Source organism: Danio rerio, chromosome 6 (genome assembly GCF_052040795.2).
Source record: "Danio rerio strain M-AB ecotype USA chromosome 6, GRCz13ab, whole genome shotgun sequence".
Taxonomy (NCBI): domain Eukaryota; kingdom Metazoa; phylum Chordata; class Actinopteri; order Cypriniformes; family Danionidae; genus Danio; species Danio rerio.
The window spans coordinates 41,612,160-41,627,977 of NC_141026.1; the positions used below are offsets into that span (position 1 = coordinate 41,612,160).

General features: G+C 35.4%; 1 protein-coding gene across 7 annotated transcripts in view; it reads right to left on the reverse strand.

Moving 5' to 3' along the window:
- scn8ab (sodium channel, voltage gated, type VIII, alpha subunit b) overlaps window positions 1-15,818 on the reverse strand; it is a 101,034-nt gene that overhangs the window by 52,324 nt on the left and 32,892 nt on the right. For 4 of the 7 annotated variants that reach the window (XR_015492899.1, XR_015492898.1, XM_087256179.1 and 1 more), the window contains exons 3-4: window positions 11,116-11,207; window positions 1,983-2,204 (exon numbers count right to left, since the gene is read on the reverse strand). Coding sequence is in view for 5 of the 7 variants with exons in the window: in XM_087256179.1 (XP_087112305.1) it covers window positions 1,983-2,204; window positions 11,116-11,207 (314 nt within the window). In the remaining 2 variants the exon portion in view is untranslated. Of the gene's footprint in view, window positions 1-1,982; window positions 2,205-10,767; window positions 10,860-11,115; window positions 11,208-15,818 lie in introns of all 7 variants that reach the window. The other 3 variants (NM_001045183.2, XM_087256182.1, XM_087256181.1) reach the window with 1 other exon arrangement.

Consider the following 15,818-nt stretch of genomic DNA (forward strand, 5'->3'; position numbering starts at 1 on the left):
CTGAAAACTATGTCTGAAAAGGCCTCTTGAAATTTTAGGTTTTATTATTATTATTTTCTTTCTTTTTAATAAAGACAAAGTACAGAAAGCAGGATTAACAATAAACATGAAAAAATTAAAGCACAAACTGAGATTAAATGTATATGCATGTAAGTATGTGAGGTGTTAGTGTGTGAGTGTTGTAGTCATTTAATATACATCTCTAAATTGTGCATGGGTTTTAAATTTGGAAAGGAGGAGTTAGAGGAGAAAAAAACATTATAAAAATATATTATAAAGAAAAAAAAACATTAATGATGACAGAAAGCAAGGTTGTGTGTGGAAGAGTTTGTGGGTTTGAGGGCAGTTGAAATATATTAAGATATTGACAAAGTGGATTCCAGATGCTGGTAAAGATGGACATACAGTGTGGAAAATAAGTATTCAACACGTAACCATTTTTCTCAGAAAACTTGTTTCTAAAGGTGCTGTTGACTTGAAATTTTCACTAGATGTTGGTAACAACCAAAGAAATCCACATATGAAAAGATAACAAATCTAATTAGTTAACAAACTAGGTTGTGTGTAATAACATAAATAACAAAAAGAAAAATATTAAACACATGAAGAAAGAAAGGTGTAGGAAGGCAGTGAAAGCCTCGACAGCAGCTGAAATCTCTTAGTACTTTTTCAGCAACCCTCTGCCCTTCATCAGTGTAAATTAATATCAGCTGCTTTAGTCCCACATCAACATTATCAGGATGATGAAGATGAGACCAGAATGGACATTTCAGCAAAACAATGATCCAAAACACAGCCAATGAAACTCTCAAATGCTTTCAGAGAAAGAAACCAAGCTGTAGAAGGGCCCAGTCAATCACCTGACTTGAATCCAAGGGAGAATACAAAATAAAGATCAGTTTGGACAGACAAAACCCACAGAACCATCAAGATTTTTTACATTCTTTTGTATTGTTTGGATTTTTGCCTAAGTCTGTGTCGTCAAATTCTGTCAACAGCTCCTTTAAAATATTTTTCCCAGGAAATACATGACATGTTCAAAACCTTTCCCTCTCTGTGTTTAATAGCTAAAAAAAAGAAAAAGTTCTGTCTATTTGACTAAGTTTAGTCTTTTTAGTTGATGCCAGCTTAAATATGACTCATGTGAAGTCACATGCATTGCTGAGGTGTGAGTTTTTCCACAGAGTTAAATAGAGTATTAAAATTTTGTTGGTTCTGTGGATCTCGTCTATCAAATCTGATCTTTATTTGGTATTTTTTATATTGGATTTAAGTCAGGTGATTGGCTGGGCCATTCTACAGCTTGGTTTTCTTTCTCTGAAAGCATTTAAGAGTTTCCTTGGCTTTGTTTTGGATTATTGTCTTGCTGAAATGTCCATTCTGGTTTCATCTTCATCATTCTGCTTATGTAGATGTTGGAATGAAGCAGCATATTTCAATTTACAATGAGGAAAGGCAGAGGGTTGCAGTAGAACTACTGAGAGATTTCAGCTGCTGTCTGGGCTTTCACTGCCTTTCTACACCTCCTTTTCTTCATGTGTTCTATACATTTTTTTTCTGTGTCATTTCATTTTATTACACATAACTTCATTTTTAAACGAATTCGATCTGTTTTCTTTTCATGTATGGATTTTTTTGGTTATTATCAACATCCGGTGAAAATATTAAGCCAATAGCACCTTTAGAAATGTTTTCTAGAAAAACTTACGTATTGAAATTATTTCCCCCACTGTATTTTTATGTGTGAATGTAATATATTCTATAAGGAGATGGAGGTTAAGAGTGATTATCAAATGTTTCCAGTTTCTTAAAATAGTTTTCTTGGTAATAGTGAGGGACGTCATTTTAGATTTGAATGCATTTCACAATTATTTCTCCCACACACAAAAGTTTTTAATTGTGTGTATAGAATAAGAGACTCAAATTGAATTGCGATAAAGCAGCTGTTTGATCCCAAAGTAGTCAAAGCTTTTTCAACTTACTATCATTCATGATGTATTCGTTAAAGTCGAAACCCTTGCTGCCGTTGGCCAGGTAGGTTTCTGTTGAATTGACTGGCCAGATGACACATTTTTGCCGAAGATTACCCATAAACAGCTGGAGACCGATTAGGGCGAACACACTCAGACAAAACACAGTCAGAATCATCACATCCGACAGCTTCTTCACTGACTGGATCAAAGCTCCCACAATGGTTTTCAGCCCTGTGAGTGGAAGAGGAGACAAACACATCGAGGAATATACAGTCTGCAGGGAATGTTTTTAACCTGATAATGCTCATACCTGCGCAGGAACACACACACACACACACACACACAAAGCCATTTAAAAAGAATATGAGCACACTCACTACACGCAGAATATTTATTTATTTGTTGTATATTATACACTTATACTTTGTACATAATATACTCTTACTGGAAAATACTTCATGTCATCTAATCAAAATGTTCCCTCAATACAATACTACAATAAATGGTTATTTTATTCTGTTTTTTAACAGACGTTTCAGATTGATTATTACAATAATTCACTAGTCAAACATTCAAAGATTTGGGACCATTAAGATGTTTTTTTTTTTCGAAAGCAGTCTTTAGGGCCACGTTTACACTGTCAGGTCTTGATGCCCAATTCCGATTTGTTACCTATATCTGATTTTTAAGCCTGTCCGTTTAAACGTTCTTTAAATTGTGATCCATATCCAATTCATGTGTTTACACTTGCTATACAATTTACGATGTCACGCATGCATAAAGGCAGGTTCTAGCAGCCACACTAGCCACAACGGAAGAAACTGTCTTGCTTTTAGCTCTGCAAAATATGCGAAGTTTGCCCAACTTTAAAATGATTTTGAGGCGGGGCAGGAGGAAAAGTGCTGTCATCGCAGTTTGCGCCTATCGTTTATAAATGGTAACCTCCACCATTCAGAGGAATTTGTGGGTACGGGAGAGGTCTCAGGTCTGGTGGAAGCAAAATGTGGCAGGCTTTAATGAGGAGCAGTGGGTCTGAAATATTAGGATGTGCACACTCTTCCTTCTACGTCATTAAACCGCAGAGCAGTACCACACTGTCGCAAGTTTAATGACATACAAAACGGAATGCCTCAGTAACTCTGATCTGATAGTCGTATTGTCAGACATATGATTTATATCTGATTTATTTCCACATATGAAGGAGGCCTGAAACCGATCTCTGAATATCTAAATGCATGGAATTTTTTGTGTGTGTTTGTGTGTTTACACGGTCATAGAAACGGATCCGATCTGTTTCACATATGAGCAAAAAATCTGAATTGGGTCACATTTAACAGGCAGTGTAAACAGGGCCAAAAACATATCACATATTCAAAAGTAACACAGTGAAATATTATTACAAATTAAGAACAATTTAGCATTTTAATATTTATATTAAAATGTAAGATATTCCTGGAATGTCATAGCACATTTTTGAGCATCAATAAATAGGTTTAGTGGTCTTTCAGCAACCACTTTAATATGCTGAAGAACATTTTTATTATTAATATTTTTATAGAGACTGACTAATTTTTATTATAAATATAAACATTTAAAAGATTTATTTGAAAAACAGAAGTATTTACTGTCACGTTTTACAAATGTAATCCATCAAAAAATGTTTTACGATCAAACAAAAAATCTCTTAATGCCCCAACACATTTGAATGGTAAAGAATATATTAAAAGGGGAAAAACAAGTGCTCCAGTATAAGAAGATACCCAAGCAATAACAAAGTTACATATTTGGTTACCTTAACTTTTTTTCACACATACATAAATGCATCATAAAAAATAATCATGTATTTGTTCACATAAAACCATGATATACATTAAACAAGCAGCTTAAAGAGTCTCCCCCGTCCTCAGAGCAACTGTACACAAACTGTCTCAATCTCAGAGAAATAAAGCACAATGTTAACCATCTAAATTTGCATATATTACACCAATTTAGAATTTGACTTATTATTATAATATAACTGCTACCAGTTCATTAAGTAAACTGAAAAATAATGCTTCAAAAAGAAAGGTTACAAATAATAAAAAGTGTGTACATCACAATAGAATTCCAATATTGCTCTAGGTTTTTGCTACAGTATAAGTTATTACACATTTTTTTATGAGTCTTATCTTTACTTTTAAATTTTCACTTGTATTAACAGTGTCCTTATCTAAGAAAGTGATGATTTATATATAGGATACCTAGCATGGGCTAAGGTTAGTTTCAGGGGTATGTTTATGGCTAGTACCTATAGTTATCAGCCATCAGCATATACATATTAATTGTGTGAAGCATGTACTAAATAAGTGCAGCACTTCATTTTACAATCATATGACTTAAAAACCCCACTGAAGGGCATTATATTAAATAATTATTTTTATAAGTGCATTATATAACTCTATATACACTTTCCATTCCAAAAAGGTCACCACCTGGATTTAACTAAACAAATAGCTAAAAGCCTCCCATTGGATATTACTGCATGGATGATTGTTTCAGCTGGTAACAAGTTATTTTAACCTAACTAATGCTGAAAGTAGCTTCTTATTTCTTAAACAGTCATGTTGGAAGACACTGTGGTTGTGGAAAAGATGTTCATCGGTTGCAGAAGGGTCAAATTATTGGCACACATCAAACAAAGTTAACAGGAGATTGCTCAAAGAACTAAAACTGGGCTAAAAGCTGTCCAACTCATTATTTAAAACTCGAAAGATAGTGCGGAAACATAAATTTTGAGGAAGAGAAAATCTTGAATGATCCGATATTGACAATCACCTAGGGGGCTTTCCCACTTGGTTCAATTGCCTGGACCATAACCAAGATCGATTGTCCTCCATTGCCACCTTCTCAGTTGGTTTGTGTTCACACTGTCTTTTTTCCTTCTAAACCCCGGTAAACTTGTATCATCGAGCTGCTGTTGTGTGTACGGCTGTTGCTAGGTGACGGACACCTAAAATCAAAAGATGTCTGCACATCGAGGTCATTTTTACAGAATCTTTTGGTTTTAGACATACATACAGCGACTTGTGTCTATCTGCTGCAAAAATATCAAAAACGTTTAGAACATAACGCAATGTCTTCAGAAGCTGTTTTTGATGGAGATAAGTAGACCTTATCACTGTGCTTGGCCTGGCTCAGTTCCGCTTGTCACCAGGACCAGAGTTTGCATGAACGGGTATGGTTCATGGGTGCACACCCGAGTTCAGAAGACACATTCACACTAGCTAAACGTACCGTACTCTGACGTCAAATGAACCCGGGTGTAAACCAAAAGTGCTAGTGTGAAAGCACCCTTTACCATTTGGTGAAATCGAATTATAAAAATAAAACGGTAGAACTCACAGCTATGTTTAAAAGTGAAAGTAAAAGCAGGTGTGAAGGGAACTCAAGAGATTAGGGCTGCACAGCTGTGTAGGTTAAAGAAAACCACTTATCAGAAGGACTCTAGTCAAGTCTTGAGTCTGAAACAAGACCAAGAGTCCAAAGAGGTTCAAGTCAGAGACCAGAGAAAAACATCTTGAGCTGGAGTCCAGACTCAAGTACTACGATTCAATTAGCTAGGGAGCATAAATATTGGACTTTGGGGCAATGGAAGAAACTCCTGTTGTCTGATGAGTCCAGATTTACCCTGTTTCAGAGTGATGAGCACATAAGGGTAAGAAGACATGTGAATGAAGTGATGCACCAATCATACCAGCCTGGGACAGTGCTGTTACCTGGGGATGCAGCAATTGGTCAGGTCTAGGTTCAGCAATGTCATGTGCTCAAAGAAGGCAACCTCATTCTGAAAACATATCTCTATATACATTTCTGGAGACCATCAAATCCGTCCCAGAAGCTATGTTTTTTGCAGTTTTTGTTTTTGCAAAATCCACAAGAGGCCACTGTGTACACTTTTTGAGATCTCAAATGTTTCTAGCGAGAACTTTTCTTTTGCGCCTACTGTTCTCTCATTAATCCACCATAGGCCGCTGTTGACTGACTGTTTGAATGACTGACTTTGGCCGATCGACTGACCCACCCTCCCCTGTCCCTAAACCCAACCAATGGTATTTTAAAAAGCACAGATTTGCCTGTTCACCCACTTCCCTCAACCCAACCAACAAATATAAACGCAATTCAGAAAAAGAAAAGCCCTCATCTCATTTTACCAAGTTTTACCACATTCTCACCCTGTTATTTACTTGTTTATTTTATTTTTTGGCTTCTGTTTTTGTCCTCGTTGTCGTAGTCATCTCGTCTCAAGTCCACTGACATACATGGAAATGCTAACTGGACAAACTGGTAACAGTAGGAAAGTTGTCCACTAGGAGGTAAGTAATCAGCTGGTAAGCACAAAAAAAAACAGCGTTATACCACCCTGTAGCGTTTATTTAAAAAATGAAATGCAGCCATACGTACTTCTGGCTACATAATTCACGTTCCCCAGAAATGTATACAGGGCTAAGTTTTCAAAATAAGCCTATGTTAAAAAAATGAGGTCAGCTGACAACCTGAATTTACTAAATGACTAGGTCATTCCATCAATGGATTTTTTCCCCAAATGGCATGAGCATATTCCAAGATGGCAATTCCAGGATTCACCATGCTTAAATTGTATAAGAGTGGTTCAGGGAGAATGAGACATTATTTTTTTGACGTAGATTGGCCACTACAGAGTCCACACCTTCAGCCTATTGAGAATCTTTGGTATGTGCTGAAGAAGACTCGCATTATCAATAAAAGGTCTTGGACAAAAATTAATGCAACCCAGGGGATATTAAAATGATGCCAGAGCGAATGCATGCCATAACCAAAGCTAAGGGTTCAACTAAATATTAGTTGGTGTGTGCAAATTCTTTTGGAATGGGCAGTGTATATTTCAACTAAGAGACTATTGAAATTATACATATTATCTGCAGTAATGTTTTCATAAATGATTTAGCTGATCTTTTTTCTTACTTAAAATATCGACATACTATAGAGCGATAATAATTTGGAATCAGTTTGCTGTGGTTGGTTCTTTGTACAAGATGACAGTTGATCAAAGTGGAAGTCCCACTTTTCTTCCATTGTGATTTGATGGCTGATTTAAAAGTGACATGCATGATGGCTGTTTTACCCAAAGCTCAACTTTAAAATCTGCATGACCAGATAAAAATTGCTAGTGGTTTAGTAGAGCATGAACTATTTACAGCCAAAACGTGGACAATTAAATTCTGAACTGCTGATTTATTAGTATAATTTTTAATAGATTTCTAGTTGGTAACAAACTCTTCATTAACCATAAATTAAACTATGCTGCCACACATCAATAATCACCACTGGCCAGACATGCTTGAATCTAAACATGAGCCATATCTTAGAATTTTAGCATTTTATTCAAAATCAATGTACATAGAAAAGAAACACTCTTTATTTTCTCTTTATCATAGTCTAAGCCATTATAATGAACTGGATGCAAAGAATATTTCCAAATAGTGCAGGTTTACAGTTTTCTCATAAGCACTTTACTAAGGACAGGTTATGTAGGGACCTTGGAGAGACACGAGGAGCACTCTTTAAGCAATAAACACACATACAATATTTAACACATATCAGCAAAATGGACACTGCTTGAAGAGAGCGGCGCCATACACAAACAGTATGCAGAGAGCCAACACAGAGAGAGGAAGAGGAGAGGACAGGCAAGGGGAGGAAGGGCATGCAGGTCATTTAAACGCCAAGGCTGAAGGCAGCAACATCATCATCATCATCATCTTTGCTACATCACCATGGTGTCAATGTCTGTTCAACCAATCGGTCGCTTCCAGAGAATGCATAACCCGTATTCTTTGCTCAGCTAATCTCTTAGCTGAGAGAAACCAGGTGAATAAGTGAGTCATTCTCTAATCTAAATGCTACAAGAAGCTATCCTGAATGTGAGTGTTTAAAACAAGTGGCTGTGACTGTGTGCATATAAACTTGCTTGGTTAACTTTACTAACCCTGATCTTTGGATTTAGCTGTAACAATTGGTGCATCTTCTTGTGTCTCAGTTTTACTTTCCACTCCGAGTTCTTCGAAATAAGAATAGGGAGGGAGCTAAAAAACAGTAATTGTCCCAAAAAAAGAAAAACAATGCTAAAATATATATTTATAAATTTACATGTGTGTAAGGGATGCGGAATTTCGAGGAAAGCCATTTGGTAAAAAAAAAAATACAAAAACAGAATAAAAGAAGGACAAACTGAAAAAGCAGGTGTCTTCGAAAGCATCATGCAGCAGAAATGTGTCAAACTAGGCTTGGCAGTCTCAGTGAGTGTGCTACCCACAAACCTTTGCTCCATGATGCAACACATCAAGTTCTTTTAGCGCTGATGAGATGTTTATCAGAACACAGTCTATGTCAGCTTTTTTTTCCATGAAATGAACATATGTTGCTATGCCTCTAAGATGCCATAAGGTTGAGTTTTATGATGTCTGCTTAGAATACTATAACTAAAACTCAACAAAGGCATCTGTGCTGCATTCAGCTCTGTGGCTGGATGTTTTGAATCTAGAACATGAAGCAGCACTTTTTTACATATACTTAATTGATATATTTTAACTAAGCATTAAATCTAACCACTCAATTTATTGCTAAATTAAACGTTTTATCCAGCAATTGTGTTTGTCCATATTTTTCCTATTTTTAGAGAATAAGATCTCAGTTCGGTCTACAAATATACTGGTAACAAAGTGCTACACTCTTTAAAATAAAGGTTACAAAAGAGGGTTTCTGCAGTGATGCCATAGAAGAACAGTTTCGGCTTCCCAAAGAACCTTTCAGTAAACTATATACATTATATTTTATTAATATACTGTACTGTGAAAAACTTAATTTCACTTCCTTTTAATACAATGAAAAGGTTCAATGGGTGTTGAAGGTTCTTCATGGAACCACAGATGCCAGTAGAGAACCTTTATTTTTTGGTAGTATACAGTCTATAAACTGTATACTACCACCAAATGCAATTCTCAACTGGAAAATACAATTAAAACCAGTTTAATGGTGTCTGAAACATAAAAGAAAGTTTTTAACTGATCTGTTCAGCCATCTTGGACCAGAAACAATCCAGCTTGACCAACTTTAACCTTGATTAAGTTGGTATGCTAATTTTAGTCAGTTCCCCAGCAGTTGTTGGTCCACCTGTTTTCATATTACAGTTATATGTTCCAAAACACTTCAGTTTAAATAAACTGTCATATTTACTAACCCTCATTTTGTTACAAACTGTCTTCTTATAGGAGATATGGTCAGTTTACATGATGAACAGATTTCATTTAGAATTTAGAGTTTTATTCCTATTTAAACAGTGATCAGTGAACAAATGATGACACATGGGGCAACATTTTTTGGTAATGTGACCAGGCAATTTTGTAAAGTGCTATTACTTGGCTCTACTAAGAATGGGTAAAAATGTTGTATTTGTAACCAATTGCCCTGATTAGTGACCCCATGTCTGGAAAGTTGCCCAGCAACATTGCTCAAAATGTTGCCTTGTGTATCATCAGCAATAGACCCTTTTTCACATTTCCAGGTTTCTTAGTAGCGGAAGTCATCATAGTTGGGAAAACTTAGAGAGCAGTGAATGGGAGAATACAACAAATATATTTTTTACAATCTTATTTACTTAAATAATAAAAAAACTCCACTACGATGTTATTATAACTTTCAGAAAAAGGGGGAAAAATCTGATAGCAGATAAAAAAATAATAATCTAAACATTAAAAACTTTAAAGGATTTTAGATGCTGATGACTGTTAATTGCGTCAGAACAGAATTTTGAAAAGGGTCCACACAGAAGTTCATCCATACCTGCAAGAGAACAAACCTCATAGGTTTCCGCTAGTCAAGCAAGCATGCTTGAGCTTCTGTGGCCAAATTGGGATAATGTAAATATAGTTTGATGATCAATGAATAAAGGCCTAAATCTGTTATTAAGCAATCATGTCTCTAAAGATGGCTTGGATCAAACGGTTCAATTAATCTAGAACTCCAAATTTTTGGCTGACGAAGCTTTTAGTGTAGGAACAGAAACCTCTTTTTTTATCATTGGGTGTTCCCTTATTAACTTAAAAATGACTTTTGCTGCTCGTTCAAACTTCTTGTTAAAAAGTAGTTGAAACAACACAATTGTTAATTTTTTGAGGGGGACAAATCAATCCACTTACATTAAAGACAAAAAAAAAACAATTAACTTACCAATTAACTTAATCGGTTTGGGTTGGGACAAAATGAAGGAATTGTGTGACACCCAGCATTTTTTACAGTGTAGGATGTTATTGTAATGACATGAGGGTGAGAGTAAATAATGACAACATTCTCATTTTGGGGGAAAAACTAACACATATTAATATGGATTTTCCAGTAGAGCTAAATGCATATTTCAGGGCTTTCCACCGCTGTTTTTTTTACGACAGCCAACATTTGCAAAGAATGTGTTTTGTGGTATAATTAAAAACTCAGATTACTGAATGGGAATGCAATTTTTCTGGCATCAGTGATTTGACTGCAGACTGCAAAGCCTATCAAAAATGTATCGCTACCATTTTTGATCGTTTGGTTATTAAAACAAACAAAACAACTGAAAGTATTCGTCCTGCAGCATCCTCTCGGAAAAAAGTACAGCAAGTCAAGTACAAAAGAAAACAAACGGAAAAAAATAGCAACAGTCGTATGTAATATTGGTAATAATAAGAGTTTGCGGTGGCGTGGTAAGCAGCTCAGCCTTCGTGTTTAAACGCGTTCTCACCTGGTATGACAGAAATAGTTTTGAGAGCTCGTAGAACCCTGAAGGTTCTCAGGGCTGACACATTCCCCAGGTCCACAAACTCTGTTACATATCTGCAACAAGGGAGGATCACACACAGAACAAACACCGTGACACAACACACACACACACACGCACTACACCACAACACGTACGACACAGCACTATCACCAGCACCACCACTGAACTGGGAGGAAGACATCACGCAAAGCCTGTCTAACGGGAGAAGAGAGAGAGAGAAACGAACGGAGGAGGAAGGAAGAGACAGGAGCGTGAAGAAAGAGACAGCGAGCGGCGCCCTCTGTTGGCCCTGATGGATGCTGGACTTACCTGGAATCACAGCAACAGTTTTCAAAGCCCTCAGCACCCTGAATGTGCGCAGAGCTGACACATTGCCTAGGTTTACAAACTCTGTAATATACCTGCAGAATGGATCGCAACATAGTTACCAGAGAGAGAGAGAGAGAGAGAGAGAGAGAGAGAGAGAGAGAGAGAGAGAGAGTGAGAGAGAGAGAGAGAGAGAGAGAGAGAGAGAGAGAGTGACAGGGTGGAGAGGACAAGAGATGCAATGAAAAAAAAAGTGATTCAGAAGATCAAATGAGTAAATGCATATCACAAAATAATTTTACAGGTTCCCTTTTCATTTCAGAATTACTGCAATTACAAGTTTCAGACCAATATTAAAATGTTTTGATTGCAAGACAATCTCACTTAAAGGTGTAATTCATAATTAGTCACATTGGTTGCTGAATACTTCTGTGGGCATCTTGATACAGGACCATCAGAGTATTTGGGGAAGATTTTCAGATCATGTGACTCTGAAGACTGGAGAAATCTTTTACTTAATCTTTAAGTAATCTTTAAAATCACTGGAATAAATTATTCAATTAATATATGAACTACTTTTGCATTAACATTTCACAATTTTACAATTTATATTTTTAATTTCATAAATGCAGCCTCAGTGAGCAGGATGAGCTTATTTTAAAACGTTTTAAAATTATTCTAACCCCAAACCTCTGTGTACAATAATACTATATGTTTATATATGTATATATATTTTTTTATTAAATTCATCTGAATAAATGTATCATGTTACAAAATAGTTCAACTAAAAATAAATTAAAAATGGTTTCCGCAAACATAGTAAAGGAATATTTCATCCAAAATGAAAATTTACTCACTATTTACTCACCCTAAAGTGGTTATAAATATTTATCAGAAATCCGAATTGCAGTCTGTATAACAATAATTCTAAAGATTCTTTTTTTGCATATGTTTTGGGACTGTTTGGTCGCATCCAAATTCTGAAAACATGTAGTTTAAGTACTTAAAATTATCACAACATTGCACCTTGATCTTGATCACTGCGTTATGTTGCTGAATGATGATTCTCTTTATAACTTTACATTAGTTGAGAAAAGACTGTTAATGTCTAGTTTCACTACGGCTAAAAAAAAACAATTTTACAGAAATGGTTTTCTTATTCAAACACATACACTACGGCCAATTTATCTAACCCAATTTACCCATAGCGCATGCTTTTAGACTTGTGGGCGAAACTGTGCACCTGGAGGAAACTCATGTAAACACTGGGGGAACATGCAAACTCCACACAGAAACGCCAACTGACCCAGCTGAGGCTTGAACCAGCAACCTTCTTGCTGTGAGGCGATGGTGCTACCCACTGTGCCACCGTGTCACCGGTTTTGTATAAGTAAATGTAAAAATTACACTCAACAAAGCCAACTTAACATTGCATTTCTATGCGATGTGACCACTGTGGATGCACAGATTGCGATATCGATGCCGAAACGATATATTGTGCAGCCCTAATGTCAAAGGTTACAGCTTTTCATCTTTCTTTAAAATATATTTTTTGTGTGTGTTCAACAGAAGAAAGAAGCTCAAACTTGTTTGGAACAAGTCAAGAGTGAGTAATGACAGAATTTTCATTTTTAGTGAAATACCCCTTTAAGCACCAAAACCTTTATTGACACATTTAAAACTATGAACTTAATATCTTTGTTGAAACTGACACACAGGGAGTACCTCTATTCAAGGATGACTAAAGACATCAGCTTTTGATAAATGCTGTTCATTGCCGCTTCAGTTATACATGTAATCATTGACTAAGTTTACGTGGACATCAGTAATCAACTTATTTACCTTAATCTGAACAAGAAATTAATATGAGTAAGGTGTTTACATGAGTTGCTTTTTTTTTAATGTTCCTTTCATGATCCCGTTTAGTATGTTATAGACCATTTCAATGTGGTGATGTCACTGGCCCATGAACATTTCCTGCTTGTCAAACTATTTGGTAACTGTAACAAGAGGCAATTTAATCACATTTTAACATTAAAAAGCTATCATAAAATTATTTTGCAATAAGAGGACCTTTTTGGATTTTTGAAAGCTATGGAAATTAAAAATGTAATACAGGAAATAGGGGCGAGGCAAAGACTTGCTGGATAAGTTGGCGGTTCATTCCGCTGTGGCGACCCCGGATTAATAAAGGGACTAAGCCAACAAGAAAATGAATGAATATAGGAAATACTAATGGACCAATGTGATTGTTTACATTCCTCAAAAAGGTCTATAAATGGCACATAATTCGATTACATCATTGCTTCCCTGCGCTATCCACATTTCCTCCAGAGTTTCATGTCATTTTGGATGTTTCATTTTTAATTTGTCGACTTTAACTGTAGTTTGGCACTTTCACTTTCAATCAGGAACATTTCACGCATTTCCCCCATCACAAACGAGATATTGAATGCGAGTATGAACTGCTAGAACAGTGTTGTTTTAATGGAATTTGACACAGCACCTCGTATGGGAAAAAAACCTTCGCATTTTGCGATGCAAGTGTCTGTCGTCCTTTACTGACTCAGTAAGTGCAGAGAATAGTGTCAAACAGCCGTGTGTATAGACTATAAGTGTGAATACACTATTCTGTTACAAAATGCATGGAAAATCCTACACTACGGTATTAGTTTGTTTGCAGTGTTTACATGTCTGTACTGCACTTCAATAATGCCACTCAAATTGGCATACTCTAAATGTCTTAATTCGATTTTTATTTAGTTCGATTATGACCTTAATCAGATTCGATTAATCAAAAATCGCTGTTTACATTCGGCCAAAATTCAGGATTGCCATTACAAAAATAAATGACATTTGATTTAATTGTAATAATATTTTAAATATAATTTTACTGTATTTCTAACCGTATAACTGCATAGTATGCCTAAGAGAAATATTTCTAAAATGTTCATTTCAATTAGTACATCTAAAGGTGGACACAATGAGCACTGCCTTACAAACCAATTATTTCTAAAGACAAGGACGTGAGCGGCTCCAATTACAATCTTTAGAGCTGCTATCTCGTAATTACAGTAATTTCAACACAATGTGAACCCAGCGTAAGGATTTAACTCTTGTGGCATTTATTCCCATGTAAAGCCTTAACCCATAGACTTGATGGCAATATATACACAGTTATATGCTACATTTTATATAAACTTAGGTTGAAATAATTTTCAGCATATCACAAACACCATCTGACATATTCTTAACCTGAAACATTTCTTTACCATCAGAGTAAAATCAATAAGGTATTAACACAATTACTGACAAAAAGAGATACTCACAACATTTCATGTTGAACTTATACTAGAAAACACACTCTTTTCTGCTTTTCTCAATTTAACATGAATTTCTTTTTAGACATAAATGTTGTCCTATATAAAAATAACATAGCCACCCTCCAGAGAAATGGATGAATGCAGACAGGGAGAGAAAGATGGTCAGATGAATCAAAGCTCAGAAAGAAAGAAAGCTATGATAGACATGTATGAAGTATAAGCACAGACATTGACATCTCTGAGCACTGAACTCCCATCCGCCAGCAATGAGAGGCAAAACACAAGAGCCTCTGTCGCTTTTCAACACCCACATACACACTGTTTTGCGCAAGCATAGACATCAGGCCTCAAAAGCCATCCTATGACCTAAACAGAGGTCATGGTGTTGATTGATTATTGATTTTCAAGGATTTCCGTCTGGTGTTAACATGCACTTTCAATGATATGGTCAGTAGCTTATGATCTACCAGCAGTGGTGTAAAGAAGCGAACTACAAACAAGCTAATTACTGTAATTGACTACTTTTTCTCTGGAATTGTACTTGAAAAAGGTAGTCTTAAAAATGTGCACTTTTACCTGAGTTTATGTTTAGTTCTATCGATATTTACACTGCACATTTTCCTTCTTTTATTTTTTCTTATCTTCACTGTAAAAAAAAATTATATAGAAAACATTGAAGTAGAAATAAAAGAAATATAAAAGTATATATTTTGTGCATGTTTATGATTGTGAACTACATTATGGGATGTTAATTACTAATCTGTCGAATTTTGATGTCTTAAATTCAACTCTACAGCTTTTATAGACTTTCTAGTATTCCATTTAGAAAAAAAAAAACAAGAAACTGTCTGTAAAATAACAAAAAATGTAATGTCAGTTTATGGTTTTTGCACCATAATATACAACACCAAACCAGACAATAGATCACTTTAAACTATTAAAAATGTTAAGAAAAGTAATTTTTCAAACTGTTGAAGATTAAAAATTGTTAGAAGAAAGATCAAGGTCCCATAATGCAATCCAAAAGCCTATATGAGCACGGAAAAATGTTAAATAAACACAGGAATCACATTATATGGAAAGCTGCTAATTTACAGATATTTTTTTACAGTGTATGGTGATTGGCTAAGTAGAATAATCTTGTGATTCCCGTCCAATCAAATCACACATAAAAAAATTGCATCTGAAAGACCAACCTCAAAACACACACGCTTTAAAGATGCAGCATTTTATAAATGTAGAGTGTGAAAACTAACAGTATCATTAAAATTAAAATAAAATTGTAAAATTGTTAAATACATTAAAATTGTTACAAGCAAGAACTTACAGACTGTTTAGACTGTATAACAAGAAGATGAAGAACGGTTACTGTATGACGAATAA